General features: G+C 34.9%; 1 protein-coding gene across 7 annotated transcripts in view; it reads left to right on the forward strand.

The window, feature by feature from the left end:
- HERC4 (HECT and RLD domain containing E3 ubiquitin protein ligase 4) overlaps positions 1-16,712 on the forward strand; it is a 131,142-nt gene that overhangs the window by 36,681 nt on the left and 77,749 nt on the right. For all 7 annotated transcript variants that reach the window (XM_070364474.1, XM_070364473.1, XM_070364471.1 and 4 more), the window contains exons 4-7: positions 1,037-1,113; positions 7,122-7,343; positions 8,447-8,538; positions 15,930-16,060. In XM_070364474.1, the coding sequence (XP_070220575.1) occupies positions 1,037-1,113; positions 7,122-7,343; positions 8,447-8,538; positions 15,930-16,060 (522 nt within the window). The remainder of the gene's footprint in view (positions 1-1,036; positions 1,114-7,121; positions 7,344-8,446; positions 8,539-15,929; positions 16,061-16,712) is intronic.

The following is a 16,712-nucleotide window of genomic DNA, read 5'->3' on the forward strand; positions in this document are numbered from 1 at the left end:
CATAAATCCACTAAATAAATTATTTTTAATACAACAATATGGAATTAGAGTAACTCTCCTTTTTCCCGCTCAAAATTTGGTTTGCTGAAGCTGCCTCCCGAAAATCATGGGTATCGACACACTGGTCAGAACTTGCTCCGGACTCTCATATGGCAGAATCAGGTCAGGTGGCAGTATCAGGTAAAGGGAAATAAGAAACATACTGTATTTTCCCACCCCCTTTTTTTCTTGAAAATGTTAATTCAGGAAAAACAGAATGACCAGGTGAAGGTGAACTACATAAAACCTGGGATGATTCATGCACAGAGTTACTTGATTTTTATGTTTTAACACAGCCTTTAGAGTTACATTGCAGTTAAGGAAAAATCAGAAATTGGTGGGAAAAGAAGCTAAAAAAATGTAAGGCAGAAACATGAGATGGCAGAAATATGACCTCACACATCAGTGATCATAGATATGAATTAAGTTTCTGTAGTAAAGAATTAAATACATTTAATATCATTGATTTAGATGCAAAGGAAAAGAAAGATAGTCCAAAAGGAATAGGTTTCATAATTTGTGAATTGGTAGCATCACATGATAGGAATCCCTGCTGGTTCTTAAGGAACCTGATGGAGGAGAGCATTTACTAAACTGGGCCAAATACACCAATTTTTGACAAATTAGATCATGTACATTTGTCTTAGAAATATATTACCAAGTTTCATATTTTAAGTTAAAGTTTTTTCACATTTTGATAATAAAAACATACGAAAGCACTGAAGTATGAGCATAGATTACTGTGCTTAAATATTGTCCTTTCAAAGTGTTTTCTCATCACACCTCATAATTTTTCATACTTAGATTTTGTTTACTGATTTTAGTGTAAATTTTTTATAAATTGGGCTTGTGTGAAAAAAGCATAAACTGCTAGGTCACACTAGTAAGGAACTGCTGGTAAGGAAACTCTTTGCACATAGTAGGTGGTCAATAAATAGCATTCAGGATTCATTTATTAAACGGAATTAACTAATCCTGATCTCTTCTTCTTTTCTAGAAATATTAAAAGTTTGTCGGATATCCAGATAGTACAGGTTGCTTGTGGTTACTATCATTCACTTGCACTTTCTAAAGGTAAGCATTGCTTCTATTTTCTTTTGCCTTTTCAGCTTTCTTATTTAAAGACGAAATTCCTTCAACTTCATCCTTATTAAACATTGCCCCGGTTCTTTATCCTTTTCATTTCTGTATACATTTTAGAATTAGTTTGGCAGTTTTCATAGACACTTATTAAACTATTGGGATTTTGTTTGGGATTGCACATTGTCTCTAAATCGAATTGAGGAAAATCTTTGTAATACTGAGTTTTTCAGTTCTTCAACTGGTGATATCAGAGAAGGCAATGGCAACCCACTCCAGTACTCTTGCCTGGAAAATCCCATGGATGCAGGAGCCTGGTAGGCTGCAGTCCACGGGGTCGCTAAGAGTCAGACACGCCTGAGCGACTTCAGTTTCACTTTTCACTTTCATGCATTGGAGAAGGAAATGGCAGCCCACTCCAGTGTTCTTGCCTGGAGAATCCCAGGGACGGGGGAGCCTGGTGGGCTGCCGTCTATGGGGTCTCACAGAGTCAGACACGACTGAGGTGACTTAGCAGCAGCAACTGGTGGTATGTTCCCATTCATTTTAATCTCCTTTTAATTTGTCTCAAGAATATTTTGTTCTTTTCTGTGGAGAGATCTTACGTACATTTTGTTAGATTTTCCCATAGATATTTGATGTTTTTTGTTATTCTGAATGGTGTCATTCTCAAATCATTTTTTGCAAGAATATAGACATGACATTGATTTTTTGCATCTGATTGTTCTTTAGCTTGCTGAACATTATTCCTTCATAGCTGGGGTAGTTTATAACTTGCCCAATTTCATTTGATCTCACAGATAAACTTTTTATGACTAGAAACAGAAAGTCATCTAAGCATCCTGGTACCTTCGCTTATTTCTTTTGACTTCTTCCTATGCTTGCTAACGATTATGAGTTCGTAGAGAACCTGCCATATATTTTTTTATAGTTTTAAAATTTTGTTTATTTATTTTTGTCTTTGCTGGGACTTTGTTTCTCTGCACAGGCTTTCTACTCTCTAGGTGTGGTGTGCAGGCTTCTCATTGTGGTGTGGCTTCTCTTACTGCAGAGTACAGGCTCCAGGGCAAGGGCTTCAGTGGTTGCAGCCTGTGAGCTCATTAATTGTGGCTCCCAGGCTCTAAAGCACAGCTTAGTAGTTGTGGCACACAGGCTTAGTTGCTCTGGGGCATGTGGAATCTTCCCAGATCAGGGATCGAACCCATGTTTCCTCTGTTGGCAGGCAGATTCTTTACCACTGAGCCAGCACACATGCACCAGGGAAGCCCCATGTATTTGTTGTTACATCATTTATAAAAGTAAGTTTCAGTGGCTTTATTATTATTAGTTTAAATTTATTAAATGCCTTGTGAGGCCTACTGCGAATGAAACAGTAGACTAGAACTGTAGGGAAATACCAATAAATTAAGAGACAGTTTTAGGGACCATGTGATCTAATAGAAGAGGCAGATGTACAAATATTATAATTGAGGCAGAAAAAATATATACTATTTTTGGTCAAGGTAAAAGTAAAATACTGTGGGAATAAGGGAAAAAGTGTAGTTTGACAATAGAATTGGTAACAGTCATATTTGCTGCAAGTCTTGAAAGATGAATATAATTCAGAATTGGAGACCTGTTGAGAAGCAGCTAGGGGGAAATGTTAAGGATTGGCTAAAGTAATAATAGTACTAGTGAGAGCATAGAAGGAAAGTATTTTGTGTATTTGTGTATCAGCATATAATTTTACGTGGGTATTTTCAGAGCATGGGAGACATTTTCATACTTAAATAGTGGTTGAAGTAAAAACAAATCTGTTACAAAGGGCCCTATGTGCCGTGTTAAGGGATTTGGGTTTATTCCATCTAAGAAATAAAATGAGGGGTCGGGCTGGCATCCCTGTATTTTTTGATGTTACCTGTCAACTTCTCTTTTGGTACTTTGGTAGATAAATTCAAGATAAATTTAAACCCAAAGGCTTTACTGATGAGGACAGTTTTTCTATCTTGACAAGTATTCTTTTGCCTTATTCAGCTTCATGTTTTAGCAGTGTCTTATTCATTTAGTGAAAAACAAATTTTTGGGGTGGGGAGCAGATCACTCAGTATGAAATAGGCACAGTGGTAAGCAGTATAGTACTAGCCTTTATGGTGGTTGTTTAGTTGCTGAGTTGTATCCAACTGTTTTGTGACCCCGTGAACTGTAGCCCACCAAGCTCCTCTAGCCATGGGTTTCCCAGGCAAGAAAACTGGAATGGGTAGTCATTTCCTTCTCCAGGGAATCTTCCTGACCCAGGGATCAAAGCCTTGTCTCCTGCATTTGGCAGGTGAATTCTTTACCATTGAGTCACCCTTAGGGACTAGCGTAGCCCTTATGGTTCAGTCATACAGATAACAGTATAGTCATATAGTACAAAAGAAGACTGTAAAGAAAAAGGTTTGGGATACTCAGATCCCGTAATAAGGGGATTGAACTTAATCTTGGAGATTAAGGAAGAGAGAATAGAAGTAAATTAGACAAGAGTGAGGGGAAGGTTTAGGCAGAGTGTGTGAGACAAAAAGTGTGTAAGAAACTGGCTTTGGAAAATATGAAGGAAGGTGAGTATGGCCAAAGTATAGTAAGTGAGGGAAGAGATTGGTGTGAAATGAGCTCAGAAACATAGGTAGATTTTGTAGAACCTTATAAGCCTTGTTAAAAATATTTATCCCAAGAGTTGTGAGAAGGCACTGACAAATTTTTCTCAGGTGAGCAACATTTCAGATCTATGTTTTTAAAAAAAAAATCAGCTCATTTGAGTTTCATTATGAAATAAACACATGAACATATAAATTTATGGAATAATTAATTTGAAACTTATCCAGACCACTGTTATGGTGTCTACCATATATCAGATCTACATTTTTATATCTCTGTATATACAAATGTCTGCTAGTTAATGTCCATAGAGTATTTCTGCAAGTGCATATCAGCAGTTGGTAAGAGTGCTTGTCTTTTGGAAGAGGAACTGGTGATCTAGTTTGGAGAGAAACTTAGTAAGTATGTACTATTATGGTATGAATTTTTAAAAATCACTTATTAGTATGTCAATTATTAGTGCCATTTATTTTATAAAAATAAGTAAAAGATGTTTAGAGTTGTAAAAAAAAAATGTAGCAATGGGTGAGCAAATGTGGTTAAGTAGAGAGAACTAGAGATCTCTTAAAGAAAATTAGAGATACGAAGGGAACATTTCATGGAAAGATGGGCACAATAAAGTACAGAAATGATAAGGACCTAACAGAAGCAAATGGAGAAGGCAATGGCACCCACTCCAGTACTCTTGCCTGGAAAATCCCATGGACCGAGGAGCCTGGTAGGCTGCAATCCATTGGGTTGCTAAGGATCGGACACGACTGAGCGACTTCACTTTCACTTTTCACTTTCATGCATTGGAGAAGGAAATGGCAACCCACTCCAGTGTTATTGCCTGGAGAATCCCAGGGACGGGAGAGCCTGGTGAGATGCCGTCTATGGGGTCGCACAGAGTCAGACACGACTGAAGCAACTTAGCAGCAGCAGCAGCAGCAACAGAAGCAGAAGATATTAAGAAGAAGTGACAAGAATACACAGAAGAATTGTACAAAAAAGATGTTCACAACCCAGATAATCACGATGGTGTGATCACTCACCTAGAGCCAGACATCCTGGAATGTGAAGTCAAGTGGGCCTTAGGAAGCATCACTATGAACAAAGCTAGTGGAGGTGATGGAATTCCAGTTGAGCTATTTCAAATCCTGAAAGATGACACTGTGCAAGTGCTTCACTCAGTATGCCAGCAAATTTAGAAAACTCAGCAGTGGCCACAGGACTGGAAAAGACCAGTTTTCATTCCAATCCCTAAGAAAGGCGATGCCAAAGAATGCTCAAACTACCGCACAATTTCAGTCATCTCACATGCTAGTAAAGTAATGCTCAAAATTCTCCAAGCCAGGCTTCAGCAATATGTGAACCGTGAACTTCCTGATGTTCAAGCTGGTTTTAGAAAAGGCAGAGGAACCAGAGATCAAATTGCCAACATCCGCTGGATCATGGAAAAAGCAAGAGAGTTCCAGAAAAACATCTATTTCTGCTTTATTGACTATGCCAAAACCTTTGACTATGTGGATCACAATAAACTGTGGAAAATTCTGAAAGAGATGGGAATACCAGACCACCTGACCTGCCTCTTGAGAAACTTGTATGCAGGTCAGGAAGCAATAGTTAAAACTGGACATGGAACAACAGACTAGTTCCAAATAGGAAAAGGAGTATGTCAAGGCTGTATATTGTCACCCTGCTTATTTAACTTATATGCAGAGTACATCATGAGAAACGCTGGGCTGGAGGAAGCACCAGCTGGAATCAAGATTGCCGGGAGAAATATCAATAGCCTCAGATATGCAGATGACACCACCCTTATGGCAGAAAGTGAAGAGGAACTAAAAAACCTCTTGATGAAAGTGAAAGAGGAGAGTGAAAAAGTTGGCTTAAAGCTCAGCATTCAGAAAACGAAGATCATGGCATCCGGTCCCATCACTTCATGGGAAATAGATGGGGAAACAGTGGAAACAGTGTCAGACTTTATTTTTTGGGCTCCAAAATCATTGCAGATGGTGATTACAGCCATGAAATTAAAAGATGCTTACTCCTTGCAAGGAAAGTTATAACTAATCTAGACAGCATATTCAAAAGCAGAGACATTACTTTGCCAACAAAGGTCCATCTAGTCAAGGCTATGGTTTTTCCTGTGGTCATGTATGGATTTGAGAGTTGGAGTATAAAGAAAGCTGAGTGCTGAAGAATTGATACTTTTGAACTGTGGAGTTGGAGAAGACTCTTGAGAGTCCCTTGGACTGTGAGGAGATCCAACCAGTCCATCCTAAAGGAGATCAGTCCTGGGTGTTCATTGGAAGGACTGATGTTGAAGCTGAAACTCCAGTACTTTGGCCATCTGATGCGAAGAGCTGACTCATTTGAAAAGACCCTGATGCTGGGAAAGATTGAGGGCAGGAGGAGAAGGGGACGACAGATGATGAGATGGCTGGATGGCATCATTGACTCAATGGATGTGGGTTTGGGCAGACTCCGGGAGTTGGTGATGGACAGGGAGGCCTGGTGTGCTGCGATTGATGGGGTTGCAAAGAGTCGGAGACAACTGAGCAACTGAACTGAACTGAACTAAGAACTATTATAAGAACCTGTTGAAATGGGTAGGTGTGGATCTATTAGCCATATTTTTCTTTAGAAAGAAAACAGTATATGACTTGATTGATAGGTGACTAATTAATAAAAACCTGTATGTAAGGTAAAAGAAGAGGGGAATATGAAGGATGACTCCTTATGTTTATGACTTGTGCTGCTGAATCAGTTAAGATGGTTATTTACTGAAAATGAGGAACATTAGGAAGAGATCCAGGTATGGGAGGTAGGAAGGGGATTGTGAATTGAGTTTAGGGCATGCTGAACTGGAAGTACCTTTCAAATATCGAAGTATAGCTGTCAGATAATCTATTGGATACATGGATTTATTGCTCAGAGGAGAGATGTAGGGTAGTGATAAATTTTGAAGGTGTTTAGCATGTAATTGATAACTGAAGCCTTGAGCTTAAATGAGTCCCTCTTGGAAGAAATCATATAATAAAAATGAGACCTGAGGAATATTAAAAAGGTGGTACTTTCTTAGGAACATCAGGAAATGAGATCACCCTCAGTTATGTGACTTACCCCATTCATTAGTAAAGTAAGTTGAACTAAATCTCTAAAGGAACATCAGGAAATGAGATTACCCTCAGTTATGTGACTTACCCTATTCATTAGTAAAGTGAGTCAAAGTAAAACTCTACTAATATGGATTGTTCTAGATAGTATCGTATAAGAAATAATTGTAAGGAGGAATATGTATTTTCATCCAGTGTAAGGAAGAATGTCTCAAAATAACTGATGATTTTCAAATGGAATTTTTTTGTGTGTGAGAAAAATAGTAATTTATGATTTTTGTTTTACAGCAAGTGAAGTCTTCTGTTGGGGACAGAATAAATATGGCCAATTGGGTTTAGGCATTGACTGTAAAAAGCAAGCTTCACCACAGCTGATTAAGTCTTTACTTGGAATCCCTTTCATGCAAATTGCGGCTGGAGGAGCCCATAGTTTTGTACTCACCCTTTCTGGAGCTATCTTTGGATGGGGACGCAACAAATTTGGTCAACTAGGTCTTAATGATGAAAATGGTAGGTTTGCAATTTTTATAGATATACTTTTAAAGAGAGATGATTTTTTTGAGATGAATTAGTGATTCTTAGTGTCAGAGAGAAGTATACACAAATCTTCCTTGGGATTGAAGTGGGGATGGAGAGATTAGTTTAAAAATTCCACCTTATAATATTTTTAGGAGATTGTGGGAAGGCCAAAAATAGTATTTTATTCTAAAATAAAATGGAGAAAGTATATCTGGACAAAAATCTTCATTGTTGAATGATGACTAAAAGAAAATTTAGAAAAACATTTCTTCAGATGGGTAACCACATTATCAGCTACCATCAGTTGAAAAAAGTTGTAAAATTATCCTGAAAAGTAAAACAAAGTATTCATCTATTTGAGTATTTCAAAGAAATATTTATATCTGAGTCATTTAATTAATCTGTTAATGGTGATGCTAATGTCTTACAAATAAACTTTTTGAATTTTAAAAAATTATAACTACTTAAAATTAGGATCTTGGGAACTGATTTTTCATAGCTGCATTAGGTTTAATGCCAATATTTGAAATACAAAGACTGATTTAATAAAGTTCAACATAATTATAATGAGTTAGACAAAAGTGAGTTGTTGATCTATAACAACTGGAAATGATAACAAATAATACTCTTAGAATTTAAAAGTATTTTGTTCTGCATAAGAAAACTATGTCAATTTATGGTATTTATTATATCTTTCCTGCTATAAAACATCAGAAAGTATAGTTTTAGGTTTCAAAGTAGGATGCTATGAGCTTAATTATCATGAGGTAGATATAAAGAATGATGTATGTGTATTAGAAGCAGTCAAAAAGCTTTGAAATTCCTTGATTCCTGAGTGTAGATTGGCATTGAGGCAGATTAGAATTTAAATTCCCCTTTTTAGACCTTTCTTTTATCACTGTAGTAGGAATAGAAAGGCTTGGCAACCCAACTTAGCCTTTTACTACAGAATTATTGAATTGTTAAAATGGTTTAATTATCACTGTCTTCCACCATTGGGAAAGCTGTAGAGAAACACATTGTAGAAGAGTTTTAATTTTAAAAATACTGTTTGTTAATACATTCGTTAACTGTTCTCTTATTGAAATTTTCAGATAGGTATGTTCCTAATTTACTAAAGTCACTAAGAACTCAGAAAATAGTTTATATTTGTTGTGGAGAAGATCATACTGCTGCACTAACCAAGGTATTGTACTCTTGTAAAACTTTTTTATTAATATTTATGTAGTTATTTTTGTAATTAGTGAATATTTTAATACTTTGTGTATTGAAACCTTGAGAGTTACTGATGTCTAAAAAATAATTTATCTTGAAAAAGGGACTTAGGTTATCATCTGTTCTCAAAAACAGTTTACCTTATATTTCAACTGTTTTATGTTACGAAATGTGAATTGTGATCTGCTGTTTGTGTGGTGATGATATATATTGTTGAGTTTTACAACTTAATATTAAATACTGCTTGAATAATATTGTGAATGAAATAATTTCTTTTTAGTGTGTCAGGCTTACTGTGCTTTGTGTATCAATCTTACTTATATTGCATAACTCTGCCCAATTTTAATTTAGCTTCTATGTGGCTTATAAGTATAACAAGTAACAGAGGAGACTGAATTCCTCTATTATCCCTAGGCCAAGAATCAGTATTATGCAAGAAGTTATAATGAGCTTTCATCACCGTCTTGCTAATGGTTTTAACTCTGACCTCTCACTTCCTTGAATATGTACCAGTTCAGTATCAGTACTGTATAATTCTCTAGCAATTAGAAGTAAAATGAAAATAGGCTAACCTTTACCAGTAGTGTTATTTATTATGTTAACATAAAGGAACTAGCAAATTATCATTGACCGAATTAGAGATTAATATTTTTGCATTTTTATCTTTCTTTATCCTGCATAGTAGATAAAATTGTCAAGAAAAAGTTACTTCTCATCAGATTTGTAAAAATTCTACACATTTACTACCCGGCCCCCCCCACTGGATATTTCAAAATAAGAAAATTATTCTCAGTCCTTATCAAATACAGTGTACTAAAGATACTTTAAAAAAAAATATTATAATGACCAATTACAAAAGTTAATTTTTAGAAAAATTTTATTGTACTTGCTTTGGAATAAGGAAGTTTTATTATCTCTGCTAATCTTATTACCATATTTTATTGATTTAAAAAAAAGTTCAGATTACAGATATAATCACTGTTGGCAAGTTACAAATTTTAGTGATTCTCTTCTGTCATTGATACTTAGAAGAAATAAGCTGTGTTGAACATAATAGTAAATATTTTGTATAATATTATTCTTGAGGATTAACTTTGTGGTAGAAATATTCATATGTTAATGCTTTTCAAATTCATCCTTTCAGATAAGCTCTCTTCTTATTTTCCCAAGATTTCTAAGTCTTTATATCTGTTGAGTTTTTTTTTAATGTGAACTGTATTAATCTTCTGTATTTTTCTCTCAAAACTTATCACTGGAATTTTTGGTATATATTATTTTCAGCAAAATTAGATAGTTTTAACTATTTCAAAAGTAAGATTTTTTTAGTTTTCCTTGTTGAAAGTTAAAATATAATTGTGTATCAATGCCTTTTGCTTTTCTGCAAGAACTTCTTGAAGATAGATTAGGATTACTTTACAAAGCAGTTTAGAACTTCTTGAAGATAGATTAGGATTACTTTACAAAGCAGTTTAGAACTTCTTGAAGATAGATTAGGATTATTTTATAAAGCAGTGTAGATTAGGATTACTTTGCAAAGCAGTTTCCTTGTGCAAAACAAATAGGAAAAATTAAAAAAACCTTACAAAATTTAAAAACAGAATAAATAGACATGCATGTTAATGGATATGAAGACACTACCATAAAGATGTCAATTTTTTTCAAGTTCTTTTATAAATTCACTATGCAGATTACATGTACATGTACCTTTTGACTTATCTGTCCCTTAGCAATTTTAAGAATCTATTCCAAAGATACAAAATTATGTATACACAAGGCCGTTTGCTGTGGTAATATTTTAATAACAAAAGAATAGAAGAAATCCAAATACCTAACGGTAACAGCCTAATTGAATAAACTGTGGTAATTCCACTGCGTGTAGTGTCATGGCCTGTAAAACAGAATGAGGAAAATCTCTATTTTGTTGTAGAATGATTTTCAGGATATATTACCATTAAGGAAAAAGAAGATACATGTTATTTATATTTGAAAAGAATAGGTAGACCATATGAGCCTTGCCTTATGTTTTGACTTTGAAACCTAGAAACTCTTATACATAATTAAAAAGCTAACTTACATTTGTATATTAAAACAGTTCTACAAAATTACTAGTGGTACAACTGCAGAAGATTTCTTTTAGGTCATTTTAAAGTATAGTATTTTGTTGTGCATCACTAGTGGGAAATAGCCTAAAGATAAATCGAATTCACAAAGAGCCTCTTAAACTGCATTCTGTTGTCTTATTGTTATTAGGAAAATTAGTAGTTATTTTCACTATACTGCATATAGAATAGGATAAAGCAAATAAGTATTTATTTTATTGTCATTAGAAACCATGATTTTCAGCTTAAGAGAAAAGACATATAAAATGGTAGCAATCAAATTAAAAGTAATCTTTGCTTTGACTCAAAAGTATCAGTGTGAATTCTTACTTTTCTCCTTCTAAAATAAATTTGTTGGTTTGCTATGACCACTGAAAGATCTGAGATATAAGTAAATGTGTGCAATCTAGAAGCAATGAATATTCTTTGATTGTTGTAGATTCTGTACTAAAAAGAACCAAGGCTTCTTAGAAAAGAGTTTGATCTCATATCTGGAACCAAAGAAGTATGAAAATAGCCTTGGGTATTTTGTGTTACAAAAAAGCAGAGACTACTAAGATCATGGCAGAAGGACAACTTGAAGAAGTGTATTCAGTGGTCAAAAAAAGGAAATATCTTTAATAAGTGGAAATATACCAATTATAAGAAATCTATGACTTCATAATGATCCTCTTTTTACCCAAATCAATACAAAACAAACTTCATTGCTTATCCTTGGAAGTTGCTGGAACAACTCATTTTTCTAAAAATTAGTAAATGAGAAAAGCATTTTTATTGTATTTCATGACGGCTTAATAGCTGATGAGTTAAGTTTTCTATAGAAAAATTTCAACTAATTTAGAAGAAATATTTTTTAATACTCATTTTATACTCCTTAATGAAGTGTTGAATGTAGACAAAGATCAGCATTAAGCTTAATGGGACTAGATAAGGCTGAAACGTACTGTCCCACTTATTTTTAATGTTAACAGTCAGACATATGATTATTGACATGCCAAGATACAAAGATTCATAAGATACTACTATCAATAATTATATATTAACAAATTTATCAGGTAACCTAGATGAAATGAGTACATATTGGGAACATACAAACTACCAAAACTGAATCAAAACTGTTTACCAAAGGAAACAAAATCAGAATATGCCTCTAAAGAGTAAGGAGATTATAATCAAAAGTCTCCCAAGAATGAAAAGCCCAGGATCAGATGTCTTTACTAGTGAATTCTATTATTTGAAAAATAATTAATACCAGTCCATCTCAAACTCCTATGAAAAATAGAAGAGAAGGGAACACTTTCAAACTTACTTTAAAAGTCCAGCATCATCCTGATATCAAAGCCACACAAAGTCACTGCAAGGAAAGAAAGTTACAAGCCAACATCCTTGATGAATGTAGATGCAGAACTACTCAATACTAGCAAACTAAATTCAGTAGCACATTCAGATGATTATATATCCAGTGATCAAGTGGGATTTATCCCTGAGATGCAAGGATGGTTTATCATTCGGAAGTCAGTGTTATACACCACATTAATAGAATGAAGGATAAAAATTATATGATCATCTCAGTAGATGTAGGAAAAGCATTTGACAGAGTTCAGCATCCTTTAATGATAAAGACTATACAAAGGGAGTATGGAGGGAACATGCCTCAACATTATAAAGGCCAAATCTACCACTGATATAATAATTAATGGTGAAAAGTTTGAAAAGTGAAAATTTAAAAGTTTTTCCTTTGGGATCAGGGACAAAACAGGATGCCCACTTTCACTACTGCTCTTTAAGATAGAATTGGAAGGGGAGTTCCATGGGAGTGTAGTGGTTGGAACTCCATGCTTCCTCTGTGGGAGGATATGGGTTCCATCTCTGGTTGGGGAACTAAGATCCCGCATACTGCATGGCCAAAAAAAAAAGTACTTGAAGTCCTAGCCATAGCAATTAGTCATGAGAAACATTAAAGACATTCAAGTTAGCAAGGAAAAAGTAAAATTGTCTCTGCAGATGACTTGATACTATAAAGAGAAAACCCTAAAGACTCCTTGAAACATCTTGTTAGAACCAATAAATGAATTTAGTGACATTGCAAGATACAAATTAACATTTAAAGTGGGTTGTGTTTTTATACACTAACGAACTAAAAAGAGAGAAGCAGCAGCCCCAGTTACAGTAGCATTAAAAACAATGTAATGCTTAGGAATAAAGGTAGACCAAACAGGAAAGACCTGTACACTGATAACTATATGACATCAATGAAAGAAATTGAAGAAGACAGAAATAAATGGAAAGATTTCTCGTGTTCTTGGATTTGAAGAACAAATATTGTTAAAATGTCTGTACTACTCAAAGTGATCTACAGATTCAATGTAATCCATTTCAAATTCGAGCGGCAGTTTTCACAGAAATGGAACAATCTTAAAATTCATACAGAACCATGAAAGACCCAGAATAGCCAAAGCAATCTTGAGAAAGAGCAGTGAAGTAGAGGCATCGTGGTTCCTGATTTGAAGCTATATTACAAAGCTATGGTAACCAAAACTGCATGATAGTGGTGTAAAAGCAAGCACATATATTAATACCAATGAAACAGAATCAATTCAGTTCAGTTGCTCAGTCTTGTCCGACTCTTTGCGACCCCATGAATCGCAGCACGCCAGGCCTCCCTGTCCATCACCAACTCCCAGAGTTCACTCAAACTCATGTCCATCGAGTCAGTGATGCCATCCAGCCGTCTCATCCTCTGCCATCCCCTTCTCCTCCTGCCCCCAATCCCTCCCAGTATCAGGGTCTTTTCCAATGAGTCAACTCTTCGCATGAGGTGGCCAAAGTATTAGAGTTTCAGCTTTAGCATCAGTCCTTCCAATGAACACCGAGGACTGATCTCCTGTAGGATGGACTGGTTGGATCTTGCAGTCCTAGATAGTCAGAAATAAATGCAGCAAATCATTAACAAGATGCTGAAAGCATACATCATCATTAATAAATGATACTGGGAAATCTGAACATCCATATGCAAATGCTGGATCCCTAATTCATACCACTTACAAAATGTAGCTCAAAATGGAATAAAGACTTAAATGTAAGGCCTGAAACTGTAAAACTCCTAGGAGAAAACCTGGGGAGAAAGTTTCTTGGCATGAGTCTTGGTAGTTATTTCTTGGATGTGACGCCAAAAGCACACAGATAACAAAAGCAAAAATAAACTAAAAGCTTCTGCACAGCAAAGGAAACAGTCAACAAAATGAAAAGTCATCCTGTGGAATGAGAGAAGATATTTGTAAATCACATATCTGGTTAGGGGTTAATATCTAAAATACATAAGGAACTCAAATAATTCATGACTGAAAAATAGTCTAATTTAAAAATGGGCAAAGGGCTTGAATAGACATTTTCTGAAGGAGATACACAAATGACCAAAAGATCATGAAAAAGGTGCTCAGTATCAACATCAAAATCTTCAGGAAATGCAAATCAAGACCACAAACTCATATCTGTTATGATCACTATAATTAAAAAACAAAAACAGGTTTATGGAGAAAGGGGAACCCTATACTCTGCTGTTGGAAATGCAACTTGGTGCAGACATTACAGAAAACAGTATGAAGATTCCTCAAAATATTAAAAATAGAACCACTGTAAGATCCAGCGATCCCACTTTTGGATGTATTTCTGAAGGACATGAAAACAGGATCCCAGCGAGATAACTGTGCTCGTTTTTACTGAAGCATTGTTCACAATAACCAAAATACTTAAACAACCAAAGTGTCCACTGACAAATGAGTGGATAAAGGAAATGTGATGTGTACATGTGTGCGTGGGCATACATACATATACTGGAATATTATTCAGTCATAAGAAGGGGAAATGCTTTCATTTGTAACTGCATAAGTGAACCTGGAGGCATTATGCTAAGTGAAATAAGCCAGGCAAGGACAAGTACTAAATGGTATCACTTATACATGGAATTGTTAAAAAAAAGTGAAAGGGGAGGCAATTAGGAATAGAAAGTCAAATTCACAGAAACATTGAGTAGAATGATAGTTCCCAGGGTGTAGGGCATGAGGAAACTGGGGATATGTGGTCAAAGGGTACAAACTTCCTGTTGCAAGGTTTTTACATTCTGAGGATCTAATGTACAACATAGTGACTATTAACAATACAGTATTCTGTACTTAAAATTTGCTGATAGTAGATCTGAGCTTTTTCCTTCCCTCCAAAAAGTATGTGAGGTAATAGATGTGTTAATTAATTTGACTGTAGTAATAATTCCACAGAGTATATATATGTCATGTTGTATATTTTAAATATTCACAATCTTATGTCAAATCAGTAATGTCAGTAAGATGAAAAAACCTGAGAAACAAAACTTCAGTCACTCAGTCATGTCTGACTCTTTGTGACCCCATGCTATTTCTGTCCAAAAAAGGAAATTAATATTTTTTTGTGTATAGTGGTATTGTGTTATATATTTTTATCTGTTAGAGGTATGTTCCATTGAGAATACATACACATTTATAGGTGAAATGACTTATGGACCACAGTTTACTAGTTTAAAGTACCTTTGGTACAGTTTTCTGCTTTGAAATACCCTCCCAAAGCGAGTGGCAAGGGCATCAATGAACCAGGGTTGTCTAAGTTTTACCAGTTGAAAGTGACCGTTATATGGTAATTTGTATGTAGATAAATATATATATTTGTACGTAGATAAATAATATATATATATATTTGTCTTTACTTTTGTGTCTTTGTTGAAATTCCCCATGATAAAAAGTTTTTAAACAGAAAAATCAATTTCCTGACATAGCAGTCTGTATAAGTACTCTCATTCCACTTTCATTTAATAGCTTAAATTTGTTTACGTAGCTGCAACTATGAAGAAAAGCAATTGAACTGAAAAAATACTAACCGTGCTTTTGTTAAACTGTCATCATGAATTACTTTTTAAAAAATATTACCTTTAATCCAGTTATGTATTTTATGATAAATATTTTAAAGATTGTCTATAGTTTAGTAACACTATGCTAAGAGTAGGTATATTTGTGTGCTGTGTTTATACATACTTTTTTTTTCTTTGCAGAGCTACTTTGGAAACTGAAAATGATACCATTTTTAGATTTTATGACATTTTCCGTGATTTGACAAGAATATAAAGATAGTAAAAGGCAGTGCAAAAAATAGTATTGGTTTAATGAAACTTATTTTCCTGAAGATCATTTTCTTTTATCAGGCTTTCTAATCACAAAGGATTTTGTCTTCTTTTTAGGAAGGCGGAGTGTTTACTTTTGGAGCCGGAGGGTATGGTCAGTTGGGTCATAACTCTACCAGTCATGAAATAAACCCAAGGAAAGTTTTTGAACTTATGGGAAGCATTGTCACTCAGATTGCTTGTGGAAGGTAAGCGGTTATAGAAAAGAGTATTTTCATCTATCACCCAATTATTAGGTTTTTTTTTTTTTTTTTTTTTAACAATCCAGGGGTCTTTTAATTATTACTATTATTATACCACAAATTCCTAGGGAATGACTTCCAGCAGCTCAGGCTCCTTTCCATTGGTTCTCACAAAGTGTGCTTCTTTGGTAGCATTTCAGATGAACTTGAGTACCTTTCTGTGTGGCTTCCGTTTTTTCCCCTGATCATTTTTGTTCACATGTTCGGGAAACTGTCTTGGCTCTTAAGGGCTGCTTTTTGCTCGATGTATACATTAATTCTCTTGGCAAGAAGGATTTTGCCCTTGACTTGTTTGTTTATAGTATGGCAGTAGCATGCAGGGTAACATTGTAGATTCCTCCACTTGTGCTGTGGTAACATTTGTGGGTCATTCCTTTTTGAACAGTGCCGTTCCATGTAACGTTACACTTGAAGTTATAGTCTTTTCTTTTGCTTGTCCACCTTTTTCTTTAAAGAATGAACAAATTAAAAAAAAAAAATGAACAAATTGACCAGTTAATTACTTAAGACATAAGATTAATCAGTGGTGAAAGTTGAACTGGAATACTGATTTCCCCATCCCCAGTTCTTGGGAGTAAATAGGAGTCTGGGCTTTGTA

Source organism: Bos mutus, chromosome 28 (assembly GCF_027580195.1).
Source record: "Bos mutus isolate GX-2022 chromosome 28, NWIPB_WYAK_1.1, whole genome shotgun sequence".
Taxonomy (NCBI): domain Eukaryota; kingdom Metazoa; phylum Chordata; class Mammalia; order Artiodactyla; family Bovidae; genus Bos; species Bos mutus.